This window comes from Carettochelys insculpta, chromosome 3 (genome assembly GCF_033958435.1).
Source record: "Carettochelys insculpta isolate YL-2023 chromosome 3, ASM3395843v1, whole genome shotgun sequence".
NCBI classification, from domain to species: domain Eukaryota; kingdom Metazoa; phylum Chordata; order Testudines; family Carettochelyidae; genus Carettochelys; species Carettochelys insculpta.
In genome coordinates, this window is record NC_134139.1 from 73,722,609 (window position 1) to 73,743,598 (window position 20,990).

At 46.8% G+C, this 20,990-nt stretch overlaps 1 protein-coding gene across 2 annotated transcripts in view; it reads right to left on the reverse strand.

Moving 5' to 3' along the window:
• The window catches only part of MTR (5-methyltetrahydrofolate-homocysteine methyltransferase), a 132,691-nt gene that overhangs the window by 80,733 nt on the left and 30,968 nt on the right, over positions 1-20,990 (reverse strand). For both annotated transcript variants that reach the window (XM_074990112.1, XM_074990111.1), the window contains exons 7-10: positions 19,992-20,051; positions 18,953-19,047; positions 1,814-1,914; positions 630-691 (exon numbers count right to left, since the gene is read on the reverse strand). In XM_074990112.1, the coding sequence (XP_074846213.1) occupies positions 630-691; positions 1,814-1,914; positions 18,953-19,047; positions 19,992-20,051 (318 nt within the window). The remainder of the gene's footprint in view (positions 1-629; positions 692-1,813; positions 1,915-18,952; positions 19,048-19,991; positions 20,052-20,990) is intronic.

The window sequence follows — 20,990 nt, forward strand, 5'->3', positions numbered from 1 at the left end:
ACTGGGGGACATGTCCCCACACGGGGGCGTGAAGAAATTCTGGGGGGGGGGCATGAGGCGACCCAACCCCATTGTCATCACCCCCACTCCAAGAAAGAGCCAGCCTTTGCTTCCAGCTCTCAGCCCTTGCCATTTTACATGGGCGACCCAACACAGCTGCTGTAAAAAGGAGGCAGCCAGCAAAGACCCAAGTGGAGCTAGCTGCCTCCTGCAAAGGAGTGTGGGTTGGAGGGAAGGGAGGAGGATACGGTTAGATGAGGGACTGGGGGATCTGGCTCGGGGGAAAAGGTTGGGGACGGCGTAGCAGTGGGGGCTTGTGGTGCCTGGCTTTGGGGGAGGGGAGGGGGCGGCACTTGGGCAAGCTAAAATGACTTACCGTTCCAAAGTTTGTTAAATAGAAATTTCTCCTGATCTGAGATAGCAAGTGTCACCATTCAAAAATGGGTATAAATTGCTGGAGAAAAGTGGGTTTTGCAACCCACACAACAGACACAAGCTTAATACCCAGGTGACAACTTCCTGAGAACCAGTTAAAGTGGTACAGTGAGTCTGCATAAAGCAAACGTGGAGACAACCGTGTGGTTATTACTGTGGCAAGTAAAACCCTTCCATGAGAAAATATTCCGTACCTTTATGTGCTTGGCGGTCACTTCAGGGGTTTCATCATAACCTCCAAAGGCATTGGGCAGACCTTGAGAAATATTTTTAGAGTATCACAATGTGTTTAAACCCCACAAAGAGAAGACATTTAAAGCAGCTGCACATGTAGGACTAAAGTGCCTCTTTGCACTTGAGATCATCATTCAAGGAGTTACTGTTAATTTCTCCTGAAAATGTTTTGAATTCCTCACAACAGCTAATTTAAAAAAAAAATTCTTACTTTCAAACACATAGTAGTAATGACATTTATTTCTTAAAAAATTGGAAAGTGGAATACAGTAAAGCAGGAAGAAAGCCTTGGAGTTTGTTTTTAAAAGAATTATTTCCTTTAATCTGAAAGCTATGCTCCTATAGCTACTGAGATCTGTTAACAGTGCTGCTATTTGCTTTCAACTGACTAGTTGCTACACTTTTAATAAAAGGTAGCCTTTACTTAATTACAGAGTCGAAAGTAATAGTCTGGTCTGGCCTTAAACTATTTGCTTTTCACAGCAATTATTTTCTTTTACAGGCTTCAAATCCTGTCACTAAAGTGGAAATAAAATTTTATATATTAAAACATATATATAGTTCAGAAGCAAAATCCTAGCATATCAGATACTTGAGCTGCCTGAAAATAAAAATCAGTTTACATCCACTACCCAAAACTTCATTGGTAAAACGTAATTTTATATTCCCATCTTTACTTTTCTCACTTTCACAGAGAATGGTTGTTAAAAGATGCATTGGGGCAACATCAGAGTCTGATCCTTCAAATGTCCTTCACATGAATGGCCCCTACTAAAGCAAGTAGACTGAATGACACTATTTGGACTACTCAGAAAAGTAAGGGTTACAAGATTGAGCCCCCCCAAAATTTAAATTATCCATCATGCACTTGAAACTACTCTGACTAAAGCTTATAGGTTTGATGCTTGAACTTCTCGATACATCTAACAATGATCAAACAATTTATGCTACACAAACTTAAAGGCAAAAGAATAACTTTTTGGAGTGCTGGAACATAACAAAAAAGGAGGTTGGATGAAGTACTTCCAATATGCACACTGTGACTGATCTGTCATTTATCTACTTGCTGTACTACTTCTAGTGGTATGGAAAGGCTGGAATAATTTCCTTTGTGTACACACACAAACACACATATACAACACACCTGCATTGGGATAACAGATGATGTAGGCTGTTGTACACTTCCCAATTGTTTCAATGAAGGGTCTCATTTCCACTGCCCCCAATGCACAGTTTAATCCAATACTGAAAAAATAACAATTGCAAATTACATTTATTGCTGGTTTACAACAAAATAAAACACAAACACACTGGCAACAGTGATACTTTCCCACCATTAACAGAGTGTGTCTCTTAGTGAAAGATAGCAGATTGTATTTATTTATCTCTATTTAAAACGGTGGACAAAGTATCAAATGTGTTTCTGATACCTATTTAAGGCTCCAAAATGGATCTCTCAAGATTTAGGATTGGGGATCTCTTATGGTATTATCTCCTGATCATTTTAAATTTATATATAAACTTAAAATGTGGCTTTAGTTGGTTTTTGTGTACAGTTTTCTTTAAATGGGAATTAGATACAGAGTTCCTGAAACCTAATTTAATTGTCTGTTAAAAATATTTAGTTTTAAGTTAGTGCCTGGAAACACAGTTAAACTTGCCCTCCCCTATTAAAATCTGAAATGGCTCCACTGCTCCCTCCTTGCCAGGGTCAGATCCCTGAAGTGCAGCTCGTCTTGTGCTTGCTGCAGCTGCATATGCTCTGGCCCAGGCTGACCACAGTTGGGTTTGCAAACTGGCTGGAACTCAGGAGCTGCCTAGACCCAGCATTCATCCCCTTTGCCACCCACTGCCTCCTCCAGCCACTGCTAAGGACAAACGACAGAACCCAAAGGTTTCAGGTAATGCCTCCGATCACACCTGTGCTCAATTACCCATCTCTAACAGAGGTGCCCTGCTTCAGACTGACCACAGTGTGAGTTATTTGATTATGGCTCTGAGTTCAACAAATCTTCCAAATATCCTACTTTGCCATGTGAAAAAGGCTAAATTTAAAATATCAGACTTAAAGGCATTAAATGTTCATATTATTTAAATAGTATTTTTCCCAGAAGCTTGCATTTGTTTATTGTTATTACTATTTATTTATTTATTTATTTATTGGCTTAAAATTTTTTCAGTAGATTTCCTGTGAATAAATGTTGTACCAGCAAGCTGCCACAGATGAAGTTTAAAACCCAGTCAGTCTGGTACTAGTCTTTAGAAGATCGCAGACAAAATATGTGTTTAAGTTCATACTGTTGAAAAATATGTACCCACAAGATGCATAATTCACACCCATCTCAGCTCCCTCGGAGGGAAGAGGCGGGCGTCAGCCCTGCAGAACACTGGTGGGAACTGGACAGGTAAACTGAATCAGAGCAAAACAATCTGGATGCTGGTTGTACAAGTACTGAGAAGTAACTATACAGACAATATATAAATCCTTGGACTCCAGTTGGTTCCTAATAGCTAACAGAGAGGGGGGCAGTCTGCACAGTGTACAATTATTTTTCCACAACTGAACATGCAACTCCCCATAGGCTAATGGGTTGTGACCTAAGCGCTGTCTCTGTAACTCTAAAGCATTTCTGAACTTTGTTTGCCTTGGACCATTCTATTTAAATATCCCATAGATTTCAATGGAAGTCACTTACCTACCGCAATGGAATTTAGTGTTTAAGCATGTACAGGTTATACACAGATAAGCCACTTATATGGACCCCCAAACACACGTATCATGCCTTATCAGAGAATCACAGAATTCTAGGGCTGGAAAGGACCTCAGGAGGTCATCTAGTTCAGTCCCTTGCCTAAAGCAGGATCAACCCCAACTAAATCATCCCAGCTATGACTATGCCAAGCTGGGACTTAAAAACTTCTAGAGATGGAGATTCTGCCACCTTTCTTGGCAACGCATTCCAGGCCCTCAACACCCTACTGGTGAAATAGTCTTTCCTAACATCCAACCTCCCCCTCCCCCTCTGGAACGTCAGACCACTGTTCCTTGTTCTGCCATCATTGAGAACAGCCTCTCTCCATCCTCTTTAGAGACCCCTTTCAGGAAGTTGAAGACTGCTATCAAATCACCCCTCACTCTTCTCCTCTGCAAACTAAATAAGCACAAACCTCTAAGACTCTCCTCATAGGTCATGTGCTCCAGCCCCTTCATCATTTTCGTTGCCCTCCACTGAACCCTCTCCAGCACATGCACATCCTTTCTCTACTGGGTGGCCCAGAACTGGACGCAATACTCCAGATGTAGCCTCACCAGTGCCAAAGTAGAGGGGAATAATAACTTCTCTAGAAGTGCTGGTAATTCTTCTCCTCATGCAACCTCTCTCTTTCTCTCCTTTTCTTTTCTAAAGATGGGTGCTACATTCGCTTTTCTCCTATCATCCAGGACCTCCCCCGATCTCCATGAGTTTTCAAAGATAATAGCCAAAGGCTCCACAATGACATCTGCAACCCATGCAACCCAATAGCTGTTAGCCTTCCTGGCTACAAGGGCACACTGTTGACTCATATCCAGTGTGACAGGGTAAGGCTGGCAGGGGGTGAGTATAAGAGGGGAAAGAAGGGCTGGCAAATGAACAGAGCGTGAGCAGCTGGGGAGGAAGCTGCCCTGGGTCAATTGGGGCCAGCTGGTCCCACGTAAGCCTGCTTTAAAAGAACCCTTTGCCCAGTAGGACAGGGGGAGAGGAGAGTGATAGGAGAGGTGATAGAGGAGAGGATAGAGAGTGAGAGGAGAGAGGAAAAAGGGGCTTTTCTAGAAGCACCAGAGGAGGAGAGGAGTGCTCAGCCACAAGGGCTAAGGTCCTGCCCAGGAGGCCTTAAGATGCGGTGTAAGGCCAAGCAGACTGATCACACAGGAGGAGCCAATCCAGGAGGGAGAAGGTACTGCTGCCACTGTTACTGCCACTGCCACTACCTGGAGGAGGTACGGGGTGGGGGGTACATCTGGGGAAGTAGCCCAGGGAAGAGCTGAGGTGTTCATAATGAGGGAACCCCTTCCCCACCACTAGTAGCCACAGAGGGCCACTGGGCAAGAACCTGGAACAACTGGGTGGGGCCCAGGTTCCCCCCAGACCACAGTCTCCCCCCACCCATCTCAAGAAGGGCAACGGTATCCTGACTGTAGCGTAGCAGACTGAACAGAGGCCCAGAGCCCAGGGGCGAGGCAAGCCTTTCCACACCAGCCCCTCATCCATTCTAATCCCCAAGTCCTTTTCTGCTGCACTGCTACTTAGCCAGTTGCTCCTCAGCCTGTAACAGTGTTTGGGATTCTTCCATCCCAGGTGTAGGACTCGGCACTTGTCCCTGCTCAACTTCATCAAATTTTTGGACTAATCATCCAATTTGTCTAGGCTACTCTGGACCCTGTTCCTACCCTCCAATGTATCTAGCTGACCCCCTAGCTTAGAGTCATTTGCAAATTTGCTGAGGGTGCAATCCATCCCCTCATCCAGGTCATTAATAAAGGTGTTCAACAATACTGGCCCTAGAACCGATCCTTGAGGCACTCCACCTGAAACCAGCTGCCAACCAAACAGTGAGCCACTGACCACTACCCTTTGGGCCCATCTGTCAAGCCAGCTTTCTATCCATCTCACAGTCCATGTATCCAATCCATACTTATTTAATTTAGGACAACAATGTTGTGGGAGACTGTATCAAAAGCTTTGCTACAGTCAAGGTGTATCACATTCATTGATTTCCCCATGTCGACAGAGCCAGTTACCTCTTTATAGAAGCTAATCAGATTGGTCAGGCCTTTGGTGAATCCATGTTGACTACTCTTGATCACTTTCCCCTCTTCCAAGTGCTCCAAAATGGATTCCTGGAGGATCCCCTTCAAGATTTTTTCCAGTAACTGAGGTAAAGATCTCTCTTTCTCTCCTTCTCTCCTTTTCTAAAGATGGGCACTACATTCACCTTTTTCCAATCATCCAGGACCTCCCCCCAGTCTCCACGAGTTTTCAAAGATAATAGCCAAAGGCTCTGCAGTGACATCTGCCAAGTCTCTCAGTAGCCTTGGATGCATTAAATCATGGACCCACTAACTTTTCTAAATAGCTCTTAACCCATTCTTCCCCTACCGAGGACTGCTCACCTCCTTCCCATACTGCAGGATTTCCTGAACTTTATATAGTTGGAACCCATTTTTTTTCAATACCTTTTTAGCAGCCCAAAAGTATAAACACATATAAAAAAATGAATGAAAGATGAATAAATTTTCACTGTTTATTATTTATTCACAATAATAATAGTACATAATAATATAAACCTTGATATAAAATACTTAAGTGCCTAACTAATTGTTATTACCTTAATTATGCAGGAAAATACAAAATATACCAAATTAATAGGATCGTGCGTGATAATTTGTATATTTTCTAAGGATCAGTATTTTTTCCCCAAGGACCAGTCCTGGGCCACGGACCACACGTTGGGAAACACTGCCATACTGCATTGCCTAGCGCCATAGACGGGGAACTGACCTTATCCATGAAGACTGAGGGAAAAAAAAGTACTCAGTACTTCAGCCTTTCCAACATCATCTGTCACTAGGTTACCTCCCTCATCCAGTAACGGCCCCACACCCTCCCTGATAACTCTCTTATAGTTATAGTTAACACTCCTGTAAAAACCCTTCTTACGGAGCAGAGCATGTCATTACAAAGATGATATAAGGAAGGGCTCAAAGCCAAGATTGCTCAAGTGAAGTAAAGATAAGGACAAATGCAGACAAATGCAATCAAGTCTACACTGGTATGTCATGTTTGATTTGTAAACTAGCAGGACAGCTCACATTTTTCTTCTGGTTGTCTCTTCATCTTAGCCAGCTGCATTTCCTTCTACCTTATCACAGCTCCATCTGTTTCTCTGAACACAGGCTCATATGTCACTCTCTCTTTGCCTCACCTCAGTGGCAAAATATTTTAGAGACAACCAGTATAATTGATGAATGAAAATATTTTGACAGTCTCATTGGATTTACCATCTACCAGGTACCTAAACCATTTTTCCAGATTTTCTGGGGGATTTACCCTCACAGCAGAAGCTGACATGAGGCTGGCACCATTCAATGCTTTGAATTTGAAAGTATGGCCATTAGAAAAACTTGGAGCATACTTACCCAATGTAAAGGCACAACACTGTACTTCCTGACCAAATCACCCTCAAATCCCCCTCCCTCTCATCCCAGGCAAAAGTCTGAGGAATTAATGAGCCTTTCACCATGCCACAAAGACCAACCACCTTAGGCCAGAAGGTGAAATTATCGTTGTTAGTATAACAAGCAGCAGTTGCAGTGCACCATCACCATATCCACCCCTTCTCTTCCCATTTGTTGTGGCCAGCTGGGGTCCCATCAGAGGCTGTACTTATAGAACTGCTCTCTGCTTATAAAACTCTCTGTGCATAAAGCACTTAGCTCATGAGAGCCTTGATACCTGAGTGCGGCTTCTTGGTGCAGCCACAATATAAACATTGGGCTCTGTCAGACCAAGAAACAAAATGAATCCCACATTTGAGGGCTGTTCACTGAAAATGCCCTGCAACCTGCCCTCTGACACTCACTCATACCAACTGTTATCAGCGGTTCCCCAGACGACGTCAGCTACGCTGACAGGGCACAGAGTGAGACTGTGCGTACCATCCTTCATGTTGACCCAAACCAAAGTAGTGATTTACATATCAAACTCATTGCTCCCGAGTGCAATTTGAGGTGAACTGATAATGTGGGCAGCTGCGAGAGAACAGATATAACATGTTCCCTGCAAGCAAGCACCACTATACGCAGACAGCCAGACTCTCCTTTACACCACTTAGGTAGCACAATGCGACGTTGAAGTGGGGTTAAACTCACTCTCATTTTAAGGCTTAGTTCACCATGGCAATGTAAAGTGGCATTAGCATAAATCATAATCTGGCCCACAATATTTGTACACAACTTGTAACACAAAACTGTCTGAATACAGTCTCAGTTTCTGCTCCTGTTCTCCTTCCAGCCTCCCTGAAGACACTCGAGTCCTTAGTACTTTGAGACCGAGGCCTATGCCAAGTACAGACCTCTGCCAGTACTATCTAGGCTGGGACAGTGAGTGAACCAAGTAGCACCCTGCTCCAGGAGATTCCATATGTTACTTCTGCAAAAGCAGAGGCCTCAAAGGAGGGCTGGGAAGTGGGATGTGTCAGAAAAACTGGGTTCATTCCATGTTAGTACAGTCTAGCACTTCTGCATCACTGGGATGACAGACTGATGTTTGTAGCTGCGATTTTTGTTATTAAAACAAAAAGTAATTTGTCACAACATACACTAGGTACCTCTCTAACAGCAAATGAAAAAATATAAAATTGCAGGAAAACTTGGCTAAATATAGGCAATTACTTTTTTATGTAAATCCCTATGTAAATTGAGAAAAAGGCAGAAAAGGTTATGGAAAATCACAAGGACAGGAGTAAAAAAAAGGGGAAAAAGGTTATATGCTGGTCTCTGTGGTATACAACTGCCAAATTTTACAGAATCTCTGCTTTCATTTCAAAAGGGCCAGCATTTATGTCTGCATGGAGAACGTGATATTTTTGTTAAATAATCACCTAGACGTGCTAAGTATTTTTCAGAACGCACACAGTGAACATTTGGAATTTTGTAACAAATTACAGTAGACCCATGACTTACATGGGAATGACATTCCTGGGAAACCAGGCGTAATTCGAAATTCATGCAAGTCAAGTGGGGGCAGGTCAATCCCCGTCATCGGGCGCAGGGGCAGGCGATCTCCTTGTCAAAGGGGATCCCCATGTTAAAGGGCTGGTAAGCTGGTGGAGTGCTTTGCTCCGCCAGCTCAGCCCCAGTTGCTGCTGCCACCTGTCAAGGAACAAGAGAGGTGGCCACTGGGGCCAGGAACCTCAACAGCAAAAGGCCCTGGAGCTGGCCAGGGTGCAGCCTCCACAGCCAGCTCTAGCCCCATGGAGACAAGGGGGCAGGGCCAGGGGTCTCTGGCAGATATTGGCTGGGAGATATCTGGCCCCAGCCTCTGCAGGCAGCTCCAGCCCCACTGAGACAAGTGGGGGCAAGTGTCTCTGTGGTGCTGCCCTGCTGGTAACCCTAGCCTTGTTCCCACGAGGAGGGGGAAAGGGGTGGGGACAGCCAGCTCCTCTTTTTTACAAAAATAACACTGGTCACCTTTGTGGACTGCAGAACCTCTTAAAGCTCTCATTCTAGCGTTCCTTAACTAGTGAATGTTACACATGAGTGCATCTAATCCAGATAGTGATTCTACACTTGCTTCTGCCTCCAAAAAGAAATGGAAATCCATTACTTTGGAGAAAAATCTTGACGTTGTGAAGTGCTACATAAGAGGTGACTAGACAATGGACACTAGGCATGTTACTGGGCTGAGTGAATCAACATTCTGTACTATTAGGGACAATGGGGGAAAAATTAAGGAGTCTTGCAAGAGCGTTACACATTAATCTGCTGGTCAGCTACCATGGAGTAAATGGAATGTCTGTTGACAACATGGATTGAGACTCAAAATCAGGAAAAGGTGTTGCTTTAAACCCACATGATTCAAGCAAAGGCCAGCAGCATTTATGAATTGTTAAAATGTGATCATCCTGAAGCCAAAGAATATAGTGCAAGCGCAGGATTGTTTGAGAGATTTAAAGCATGCCACAGATGTCTTAACCTCAGAGTGAGTGGTGAAGCAGCTGCTGCTGATAAAAGTGCTGCAGATAAATTTATTTCAATTCTAAAAGCCACCATTCAGGAGGGGGACTAGGATCCAAGGCAAGATTTTAACCTGGATGAAACTGGACCCTTCCAGAAGTGGATGCCAAGTGGAACATTTATATCAGTTGAAGAAAAAAATGCCCCATAATTCAATGCTGCAAAGGATTACTGCACACTGCTGTTTGGAGCTAATGCAGCTGGTGACCTCAAGCTGAAACTGTTGATGTTTACCATTCTGAAAAGGACACTTAAGGGCTTTTCAAAAGTACACCTCTATGTGTATTGGAGAGCTAACCATAAAGGATGGGTCACTGGGTCATTGTTTGTTTTCCACTGTGCAGTATTTGGAATTGAAGGATTATTATAACAGGCAAAATGTGCCTTTCAAAACTATAGTACTTCTTGATAACGTATCAGGATGCCACCCAAGCCTTGATGACCTCAGTGAGAACATCAAGGTACTGTTCTTGCCACCGAACACAACGTCATTGATCCAGCCCATGGATCAGGGTATTATAAGAGCTTATAAGTGCTATTATCTGAGGGCATTCCAAATGCTGATCAGTGAGATGGGGTCAAATGACAAGACAAACGTCAAAGAATTTTGGAAGAAACTTAAAATAAGGATGGCCAGACATCACTGGAGAGGCCTGGAATGACGTTCAGCAGAAGTGCCTTTAATGGAGACTGGAAAAATATCTGGCCTGAAGTTGTGAATGACTTACAAGGCCTTGTTGCTCATGAAGTTATCACTGAAACAAGGCAGGAGATTACAGAGCTGGCTAAACATATTGGCTTTCAGCAGATTGATGAAGGAAACATGGCTGAGCTGCTAGATTCCCATATGGAGGAACTCTTCCCACAAGGATCTTCTTGAACTGGATCAGGAGCACCAGGAGAAGGAGCAACCCATGGAGAACAAGAAGAGCTCTCTGCCTCCCACTCCCCGAATTCTCACGACAAAAGGCATGGCAGATGAGTTCAAACTATTAGATGGTTATGTAGCCTTCTTTGATAAAAATGACCCCAATCGTAAAAGAAGGGGTAAGGTTGCTCGACTGATGAAAGAAGGCAATGCTTGCTACATAGAGCTTTACAGACAGAAGCAGTGCAAGTCAGTGCACTCTTCCTTTGACTAGTTTTTCCGGAAAAACGTTGATGCTACTAGCTCAACCCAATCAACCAACCCTCAGTCCTCACCTTCAAGGGAAGAGCCAGATTCTCCAGGATGTGAAGTAGATTGAAGATTGTTCTACCTTGTACTGTAGTAAACATATACTTCCTGTGTTCCTTATAACAAAGTACTAGATAGTAGAGCACATTTCTAAAAAGATTCTTGATATGCCTTTGTGCAATAAAAAAGTTCACTAAATGCTTTTGTGAAACTGTACAGTACAGTGTTATGAAGTATTGTTTGAAAGAGGCTAAGTCCAGTGCATTGTATGCTATGTCATACTGAAGGTCTACGCAATGCTTTTATTTTCTCTTTTTTTCCACCCCCAAAAAGAGGAGTCGGCTGAGATGGTCCCCCCCACCAGGTTTTTCCCTGCTGAAGCTGCCTGTGGTGCTCTGTCCCTGGCCAGCTTCAAGCCCTTTTCTAGCTGAGATGCCTGCCTCTCCTTGTCTCTGAGGGGCTGGAGCTGGCTGTGGAGGATGTACCCTGGCCAGCTTCACAGCCTTTTGCTACCGGGTTCCTGGCCCCGGCAGCTACCTCTCTTGCCCCTGGCCAGGGAAAGCCCTTGCCCCACCCACAACAATGGCAGCTGGGGCTGAGCTGGCAGAGCAAAGCACTCCATCAGCTCCACCAGCTTACTAGCCCTTTAACTGGGGGATCTCCCTTCACAGGGGATCCCCTCCCCTTGCTCCCACAGCAGCAGCTCCCTGGGGAATTGCCTGCCCCCACCACAGCGGCAGCTGCTATGGCTGAACTGGCAGAGCACTGCACTACGCCAGCTCAGCAACCCTTTAACGGGGCATCCCCTCCACCTGCAGTGGCTCCGTGGGGCTGAGCTGTGGTACAAAGCGCTCTGCCAGCTCTCTTCCCTCTTAATGAGGGATACTCCCCCCACCCCAACAGCTGTTCCATGGCACTGGAATTTCCACTAGGGTCCCTCTCTAATCACGCTAACATGAGATACACGCAAGTCAAATTCATGTATCTTAGAGGTCTACTGTACAGAAAAGGATGATGCAATGAAACGTCATGATATAGCCCTATGACCTGACGCTGAAATCTTTTTTTTTTTTTTCGCTCTATTAATACTTTCTTCTACCAAATCGACCTTGGCCCTGTATACGCTATATTAGCTATCTGCAGAGTAAGTGTGAAAGTCCAGGCTTCAAAATCCAAGCATGGCTTCAGAAGTTAGTTTTAAAACAAGCCAGTTGATCTTTTCTATATGGCTATATCTACACCACATTCCCCTTCTGGAGGAGGAATACAAATGAGGGAGGTCAAAAATGCAAATGAAGTGCTGATTTATAAATGTCATGCTTCATTTAAATAACCTTGCACTATCACATTTCTGGAAGAGACTTTTCTGAAAACAAGCACAGCAGTGTAGACGGGGATCCCTCTGTAAAAATCCCACATTTTTAAAAGAACGTTTATTCCTGAAAAAAAAATGAAGAATAAGGGGTCTTTCGAAATAGTAGTTTTTCCCCAAAAGATCCCTGTCTACACTGCTCCTTTTTTTTTTTAAATCTCTTCCGAAAACACAATCGAAAGAAATTATGCAAATGAAGCACGAGAGTTGTAAATCAGCGCTTCATTTACATTTTCAATTTCCCTAATTTGCATTCATGTTTCAAAAGAGGAATGTAATGTAAATGCAGCCTATCAGACAGTTGCACTATAACAGAAAGCACATTACTTAAAATCACAATAAAACACAGTTTGAAATCCATCGTCTAATATGGTTTACAGACTAATGTGAATCAAGCCTCAGTTCACATATTATTTGGGGGCAAGGAGGAGCGACTCTCCTCAGAGAGGGAATGGAAAAGCAGCAGTATTTCTCTACACAAGAAAAGAGAAGTTACTCACCATAGTAACAGTGGTTCTTCAAGATCTGTCCCCGTGGGTGCTCCACGTTAGGTGCCGGGCTTGCCCCAGCGCCGCAGGTCGGGTCTTCCAAGCAGTTTCTGCTGGACCACGCATGCACCGGTGCGCGCCGCTCCCTTGCGCGCGATCCGGTCCCCGCCAGTTCCTTGACCAACCGCCTCGGATGCTCCTGCAAAACACTAAACAGAGATCCGAAGCAGGGAGGATGGGAGGGTGGTGGAGCACCCACGGGGACACATCTCGAAGAACCACGGTTACTACGGTGAGTAACTTCTCTTTCTTCTTCAAGTGTCCCCGTGGGTGCTCCACGTTAGGTGACTACCCAGCAGTAACCCAAAATAGGAGGTGGGTAATCGGATCATGTGCAGCTTGTCCCCGAGAGGACCGCTGTCGAGAGCTGGGTAACCTCTTGGAATACCCTGTGAAGGGCGTAGTGCTTGGCGAAGGTGTCATAGGATGACCAGGTCGCCACTCTGCAAATGTCTTTTAGCGCAACGCCCTTGAAAAAGGCTGTTCATGCCGCCACCACCCAAGTGGAGTGAGCCCTGGGCGTGGCCAGTAAAGGAGTCTTTTTGAGTTCGTAGCACATCTTTATGCAGGATACGATGTGCTTCGAGATTCTCTGCGAAGAGAGACCTTCTTCTTTCGATTTGGGAGCGACAGAGACTAGGAGTCTATCCGTTTTCTGGAAGGACTTGGTCCTGTCTATATAGAAGGCTAGCGCCCTCCTCACGTCCAGGAGGTGTAGGCGCGCCTCTTTGTTAGAGTTATGAGGCTTTGGATAAAACGAGGGTAAAACAATAGGTTCGTTAATATGAAACTCAGAAGAAACTTTAGGAACAAAGGCTGGATGCAGCCGTATGGTTACCGCCTCCTTGGAAAATACTGTGCAGGGTGGCGTTGCCATAACTGCTACAAGCTCGCCCACCCTGCGAGCTGACGTGATTGCGAGAAGGAAGGTCGTCTTTATCATAAGGAGGCGGAGGGAAACCGTGGCTAAAGGCTCGAATGGTGGTCCCGTTAGCACACTAAGCACCAGGTCCAAGTTCCACGAAGGTGGAAGCGGTTTCCGAGGGGGGTATAGGTTTACCAACCCTTTGAGGAACCTGGTAACCATGGGATGGGCGAACACCGTGTGCCCTTCCTCTTCGTGTCTGAACGCCGAAATGGCGGCAAGGTGGACCTTTAACGAGGATAGTGAGAGTCCTCCTCTCTCGAGGTCCAGTAAATACTCTAATATTACAGGTATAGGCACCGAAAGCGGGGCTAACTGTTTGGTAGAACACCATGCCGTGAAGCGAGTCCATTTCTGCTTGTAGGTCTTCCTGGTGGAAGTCCTCCTGCTACTTTCTAGGACTTGTTGCACTTCCTCCATACATGTGCTCTCTAGGGAGCTGAGCCATGGATTAACCATGCTTGTAGTCGCAGGCCTTGGGGGTGCGGATGCACTATGGACCCCTGGGCTTGCGTGAGCAGATCCGGCGCCACCGGGAGGGGCATCGGTGGACGGTCCGACATGCGCAGGTGTAGGGGGAACCATTGCTGTCGATCCCACGTTGGGACTATCAGGATCATTCGGGCTCCTTCCCTCCTGGCTTTCTGCAAGACTTTGTGGATCAGCACTGTGGGAGGAAAAGCGTAAAGCAGGGGGCCCCTCCACGAGATCGCAAATGCGTCCCCCAGGGACCCCCTTCCCAGTCCTGCCCTGGAGCAGAATCATGGGCACTTCTTGTTGTGTTGAGTGGCAAACAGGTCTATCTGGGGAAAGCCCCACACGTGAAAAATCGGTCGTAGCAGATCGGGACGGATCTGCCACTCGTGCGTGAGTGCAAAACGCCTGCTCAGCTGGTCTGCCTTCACATTGTGAGCGCCTGGTAAGTACGAGGCTTTCAAGGTTATATTGTTGGCGATGCACCAGTTCCACAACCGGACTGCTTCCGCACATAAGGCACAGGACCGAGCTCCTCCTTGCCGATTTATATAAAACATGGTGGAGGTATTGTCTGTACTGATCCCGACTACTTTGCCTTGTATATGGTCTCGAAAGTGTCTGCAGGTGTTGAACACCGCTCTGAGCTCCAGTATATTTATGTGCAGTGACTGTTCCGTGGAGGACCACAGTCCTTGCATCACCTCTTCGCCCATGTGTGCTCCCCACCCTATGTGGGAGGCATCTGTAGTAAGAAAAACCGATACTTGTGGTTGGTGGAAGGGTACCCCTGTTAGCATGTTCTTCGGGTTTAGCCACCATTGCAGGGATTTGCGCACTTCTGTCGTGGGCGACACCACCCTGTGAACGGTGTGTGCTGCCGGTTTGTATACACTCGCCAGCCAGTGCTGCATGCTGCGCATGTGTAACCTGGCGTTCTGTACTACGAACGTCGCTGCTGCCATGTGGCCCAACAGCTGTAAGCACGTCAGAACCGGCACCGTAGGGCTGAAGGTGATGACTTGCACGAGGGAGCCAATGGCCCGAAAGCGTGTCTCTGGTAGATACACTCTCGCTGTAATAGAATATATGCGTGCCCCTATGAACTCTATGTCCTGTGTGGGGTCTATCTTTGTTTTTGCCATTTTGATAACCAGGCCGAGCGAAGAGAACGTGCCTGCTGTGACGCGTATCATGCGTAGTACCTCCTCCTTCTAGGCCCCTTTGAGTAGGCAGTCGTCCAGATACGGGAATATAAATACCCCGTCTGTGCAGGTAGGCTGACACCACTGCCAAGGTCTTGGTGAAGACTCTGGGGGCCGAGGAGAGGCTGAACGGTAGGACCTTGTATTGAAAATGTTCTTTGCCTACGATCGGAGGAATCGTCGGTGAGCCGAATGGACAGTTATGTGAAAATACGCGTCTTGTAAGTCAAGGGCTGCGAACCAATCTCCATCGTCCAGGGCCATAAGGATGGAGGCGATTATGATCATCCAAAAGCGTTGCTTGCCCAGGTACCGGTTGAGGCCTCGAAGATCTAAGATGGGCCTCCAGCCTCCTGTCTTTTCTCCGTGAGGAAGTATCTGGAGTAGAACCCTTTCCCTTACAGTTGCTCCGGCACCCTTTCCACTGCCCCTGTGAGCATAAGATGGTCTACCTCCTGCTTGAGTCTCGCTTCGTGGGAGGCATCCTGCAGGTGGGGCCTGGATGGAGGTCGTGGCGGTGGGAGCGACTGGAAGGGGATCGCGTACCCCGTGGCTATGATCTCCAGCACCCATTTGTCTGTGGTGATCCTTTGCCACTGGTCGTAGAATGGTCGGAGGCGATGGTGGAATAACAGCTTCGGATGACATTGTGCGATGGTAGTGATGGCGCAGCCCTGGATCTGCGTGTCAAACTTGTGGCCTTTGGCCCTGCCCCGAGGACGCACGGCTCTGTTGGGAACGTCGCCTGAGAGTTCTATATTGTTGATGCTGTTGATGTCGCCCTTGCTCATAACCCCTGTGGTACTGGGGACGCTGTGGCTGATACTGGTACTGTCTTTGCTGAGGGTAGTACTTTTTCTTTCTGTATGGAGGGGTGTAGATCCCTAAGGTCCTAAGAGTGGCTCTTGAGTCTTTACTGGAATGAAGGACCGAGTCAGTTGATTCAGCAAACAGCTTCTGCGTGTTGAAGGGGAGATCGATGATCTTCGCCTGCAGATCCCTCGGTATACCCGAGGTTTGGAGCCAGGACTCCCTTCGCATTACCACTGCCGTAGCTGTTGAGCGTGCTGCTGTGTCCGCAACATCCAGGGCGATCTGAACTCCCGTCCTCGAGGCCGCGTAGCCTTCTTGCATGATAGCCTTGAGCACCGGCTTCTTGTCCTCTGGAAGTGAGTCCATGAGGGAGGTTAACCTAGAGTAGTTGTCGAAATTGTGGTTCGCTAGATGCGCTGAGTAATTCGCCATTCTCAACAGTAGGGTGGAGGAGGAGTACACCTTTCTGCCAAACAGCTCCAGTTTCTTGGCATCTTTGTCTGTTCCCCGTTTTGAACTGAGACGTTTTTGATCTCTGTTGAGACGATTCTACCACCAGAGAATTTGGTTGCAGGTGGCTGAATAGGAACTCCATGCCCTTCGCCGGCACGAAGTATTTCTTGTCCGCTCTCGTGTGAACAGGCAGAATAGTCGCAGGGGTCTGCCATATCGTGGTGGCGGACTCCAAGATTGCTTCGTCAAGCGGTATGGTTATTTTAGAGGAGGCCGGAGGTCTCAGATTTTTAAGGAGCTTATGGTGTTTCTCTTGCACCTCTGCTGTCTGGATGCCTTGCGTGAAGGCCACCCTTTTAAACAGCTCTTAGAACTGTTTGAGATCGTCCGGAGGATGGATGTCCCCCAGGGCCGCAGCCTCATCCGGGGAGGACAACGAGGAACCGCTAGGGTACGCCTCTCTGGACCCCTCTGGGTACTGTTGACGGTGGTACATCCGCTCGCTAGAAGCTTGCGAGGGAAAATCCCGGGGTTCCAGAACCAACTCCCCCTGAGATATCTGAGTCTTTGTCCCCGTTCGCGATTGCCCTCAGGGATACGGAACCGTCTGTGGGGATCTGTCCCTGGTAGTATGCCTATGGTGTCTATGCCTCGCATGATAGGGGTGACCATGGCAACACGGGCACTGCTCCTGGGATGGTGACCTGGACCACTCCCTTGGTGCATACCCCCTACGTCTGGGGGAGCGAGATCTTCTGGAGACCTGGGACGCTGGAGAGACCGATTTGTGATAGTACTCAAGTGGCTCGAAGCCCAAGAAGGGCGAAGGTGGTCCGAGCCATGGGGAGGCTGGCTGTAGAAATGGAGATGGGGGCTTCGGCTAGGCTAGGGGTGACCCCTGCCTTCTCGCTGGAGTCCGCAGCACGAGCGGAGGGCTCAGAGAAAGCAGCTCTGCAGCCCTGTATGGAGAGGGACTGCAGTGCCGTGTTTTCTGTGCTGCCTTTCCCCTCCCCTGTGGGGGTGGCTCCGCCCCCTGACGCCTCGGGGATCTTGGCCCCATAGTCTGCACCGCGCTCAGCATGCTCCTTAGCGGTGCCGCGCGGGCGGTCTCCCCAGTGCCTGCAGGCCACGTGCCTGTGTGCTCTGCGCCGCCGGTTCCCCGGGGGTCGGTGCCGCTGGTTCCAGCGCTTGCTTGGCCGCCGCCCTGCCCGTGGTGCGGGGCGGCTGTTTGATCATCGGAGGCTGAACCTCTGCCACGTGCGTCTCCACGCCGCCACCGATCAGCTGTAGCTGCGGCTGGGGGCTGTGCGCTCCACCTGTCCCGCTCGCTGTTGCTGAGGGCAGGGATCGGGTTGGGGAGATTTTCCTCCGTTTTTGCGCTGACGGGGTTAGGGACGCGGCTTTCCTTTTATGGGCCCCAGAGGGTCCCTCCTGCTGCGGCCGCTCCGGCACATCTGGCTAGAGGGCCTTGTCGAACAGCAGCATTTTCAGCTGCATTTCCCTGTCCTTCCTTGCTCTGGCTGTTAACTTGGCGCAGAAGGAACATTTCTGAGTCACATGGGATTCCCTCAAGCACCTTATACACTTACTGTGCCCATCACACACTGGCATCATCTCGCGGCACGACTCACGCTTCTTGAATCCTGAAGAGGACATTGTGGTGAGTCTTTGAGTTGTTAATAGGGTACTTAGCACCTTCTCTGTGCTTGTTCCCCTCTTGGATAAAGCCTGCCGCGGTCGGAGGGCTAATGGGCCTCGGCTCCTGGCCTCCGGTGCTCCGCTTGTTACTAGGATTGGAAGCTTTGAATTCCTTTCCTTTCTTTGTTTTTTTTTGTTTTTTTTTGAAAACAACAGCCGACTAACTTAATCTCAGACTGAAGAAACTTTAAAACAATTAAAAACGTTAAATACGCTAACTCTGGCCATAGCCTGAGCAGATTCTGTCTATAGCTGATGGCGGTTAAAGAGGAACTGGCGGGGACCGGATCGCGCACGTGGCCAGGAGCGCGCAAGGGAGCGGCACGCACTGGCGCATGCGCGGTCCGGCAGAAACTGCCTGGAAGATCCGACCTGCAGCGCCGGAGCGAGCCCAACACCTAACGTGGAGCACCCACGGGGACACTCGAAGAAGCAGCAGTTATTTCACTCTCCTGCCTTGCTTTTAAAGACTTACATCATGGGACTCACTTAGTCCCAGCTACACTGGATTCAGAACCACACCACTCACATTCAAATACTACTGTGTTCATAGCCAGTTGTTAACTACAAGGGTCTAGCACCACTTCCCCTCGCCAGCAAGGATAGGATTCTTAACAGTAATAAGGACTTGTAAATAAGGGGTACGGAACTCTCTGGATGTCAGGAAAAATACTTTCTGTCTACACCAGACAGGGAAACCACAAATCAATATGCTAATGACACACGTGGTTAAAATGGCTGCAGATGGCATGGCTAAAAAATCTAGTGTTGACAGTACCTTACAAAACTTACCACTACCTTCTGGTCTTAGAAAAATGGACTCTAAAAACACATTCTCTTACCAAAGTGGCTCACTGTGGGATACACTAACGACAAATGCCTCTCCAGTCTGGCCAGAGAGTGTGCGTCCACTCTTATCAACAATGGTTCCAGAAACCTAAAATACAAAGGGCATGGGGCAGAGAGGACATGAGAGAAGAGCATATGCTGTTAATACGACATTATCAAAAGCCAAAACAAGATAAACAGCGCTTGGTTCAAAGTGATTGCAGGCAATCCAAGCAGGAAATCAAAATATTTTTTTTCTGTGCCAACTCATGAAATGCTCTGCAAGTAGAAAGAAACTTCTGACCAAATTGCTTCAGAGGGTTAGCGTGCTATCCGTTATTTTCAAAAAAACAAACAAAAATATTTTGGGATGTACAGTTGTTGGCTGATGTTAACAAATAAGTATCCTAACTGTGATCAAAGCCCCATTCCTTTCCTCACAATCATAATTTCTACCTTAGTTATTATTTACGACCAATCCTGCAACATGCTATGCACAAGCAGATCTTTGGGCCCCACCTTTGAGCCTCCCTTGAGTCACAACACACACAAAAATTGGAGGCCTTAGATCGTAAGCTTTCTGGGGAAGATACCTGATTTTCTTTAAAAAAAAAACCTCATTTGTGAAAGGCAGTGAGCAAGCCTGGAGTTATATAAACAATAATGCTTTGACCTCAAATACACTTCATACGATATGGGAGAAAAGTTTTCCCACTCTAGACCTGATGAAGTGGGTATGTCCCACAAAAGCTCATCACCTAATAAATCGTTTTATTTGTCTTTAAAGTGCTACATGACTGCTAGTTTGTTTAATGAGGATACAGACTAACAGCTACTTCTCTGTTGCTCTCCTACAGCTATCAAGGTAAATTAATCATGACAAGGCAATTTTAGAAAACACTGTTTGCGTGTTAGACAGTATGTGTTTTGTTTGTTTTTAACTGAATCCCTGCAACTCCAGCTGAACTGCCACATAGTCTAGTCTTGTTGGGGAACCACAAATACACATATTAAATCGTTTTAGTTAAAGTTTATAAAATATTTTGTGCTTACAAATATTGGCCTGGGATCATACTCTTCCTCAAACAGTTTCTGGAGAGCAAAGAGAGCTGCCTGTTCAATACAAAAGGTTACAACATGTTAATAAAGCTTGAACTGACAATTTGTACAACTTACCATACAATACTGCTAGAGACTCTGGAAGAATTTTCAATGCTCAAGGGCATTCTTTCACCCCCAAAAAACTCTACGTTTTCAAACATATTGGCCGTGTCTACACTTAGAGAAAACTTCAAAATGGCCATGCTAATGGCCAAATCAAAGAATCCTCATGAGGTGCTGAAATGCATATTCAGCACCTCATTAGCATGCCACCAGCCCCAGCACTTCAAAATTGCTTCGGTTCACTCCAACAGAGCTTGTCCAGATGAGGGTCCTTTTCAAAAAGACCCGTCAACTTCAAAATCCCCTTATTCCCATCTACTATACATGTCGACAGTGTGGATATGATGGGTTTTATACAGCTGCATGCATTATTCTTGATGCATAACCCCTCGCTGAGCACAAAGCACATAAGGGGCAGGAGGTATAACGGCCCAAATGGAAAGGTCCTTGAGGTATCATGCCACCTTGAGGCATCACGCCTAACTAACACAGGGAGCCCAGGCGATAATGTGGACTCCCCTCAAAATGCAGTCAGGGGCTGAGATTAGCCATGCCTCCAGGATGGTTACTACACATCTGCAGATGCTAGGTCTGCACACAGCACTGGTCCTGTGAAAATGTGCTAGATAGAAGAGGGAGGGGTGAGCCCTCTAATACACCAGAATTTTGCCCACAGTAAATAGTCATATGAAAAAGACGTTACAGTGGGGTACCTCAGTGGATTTTCTTCACTGAGTTCAATTAAAAAAACATAACTAGCAATTCACACACTTTTCTTACTTGAGCCAGAAAATAATAAAAATTGTATACAACTACATTGTAAAAGAAAAGTAGTAGAAATTTTCTGAACAAGTCCATCACCCATGCTTAACAGCACAACCATATTCA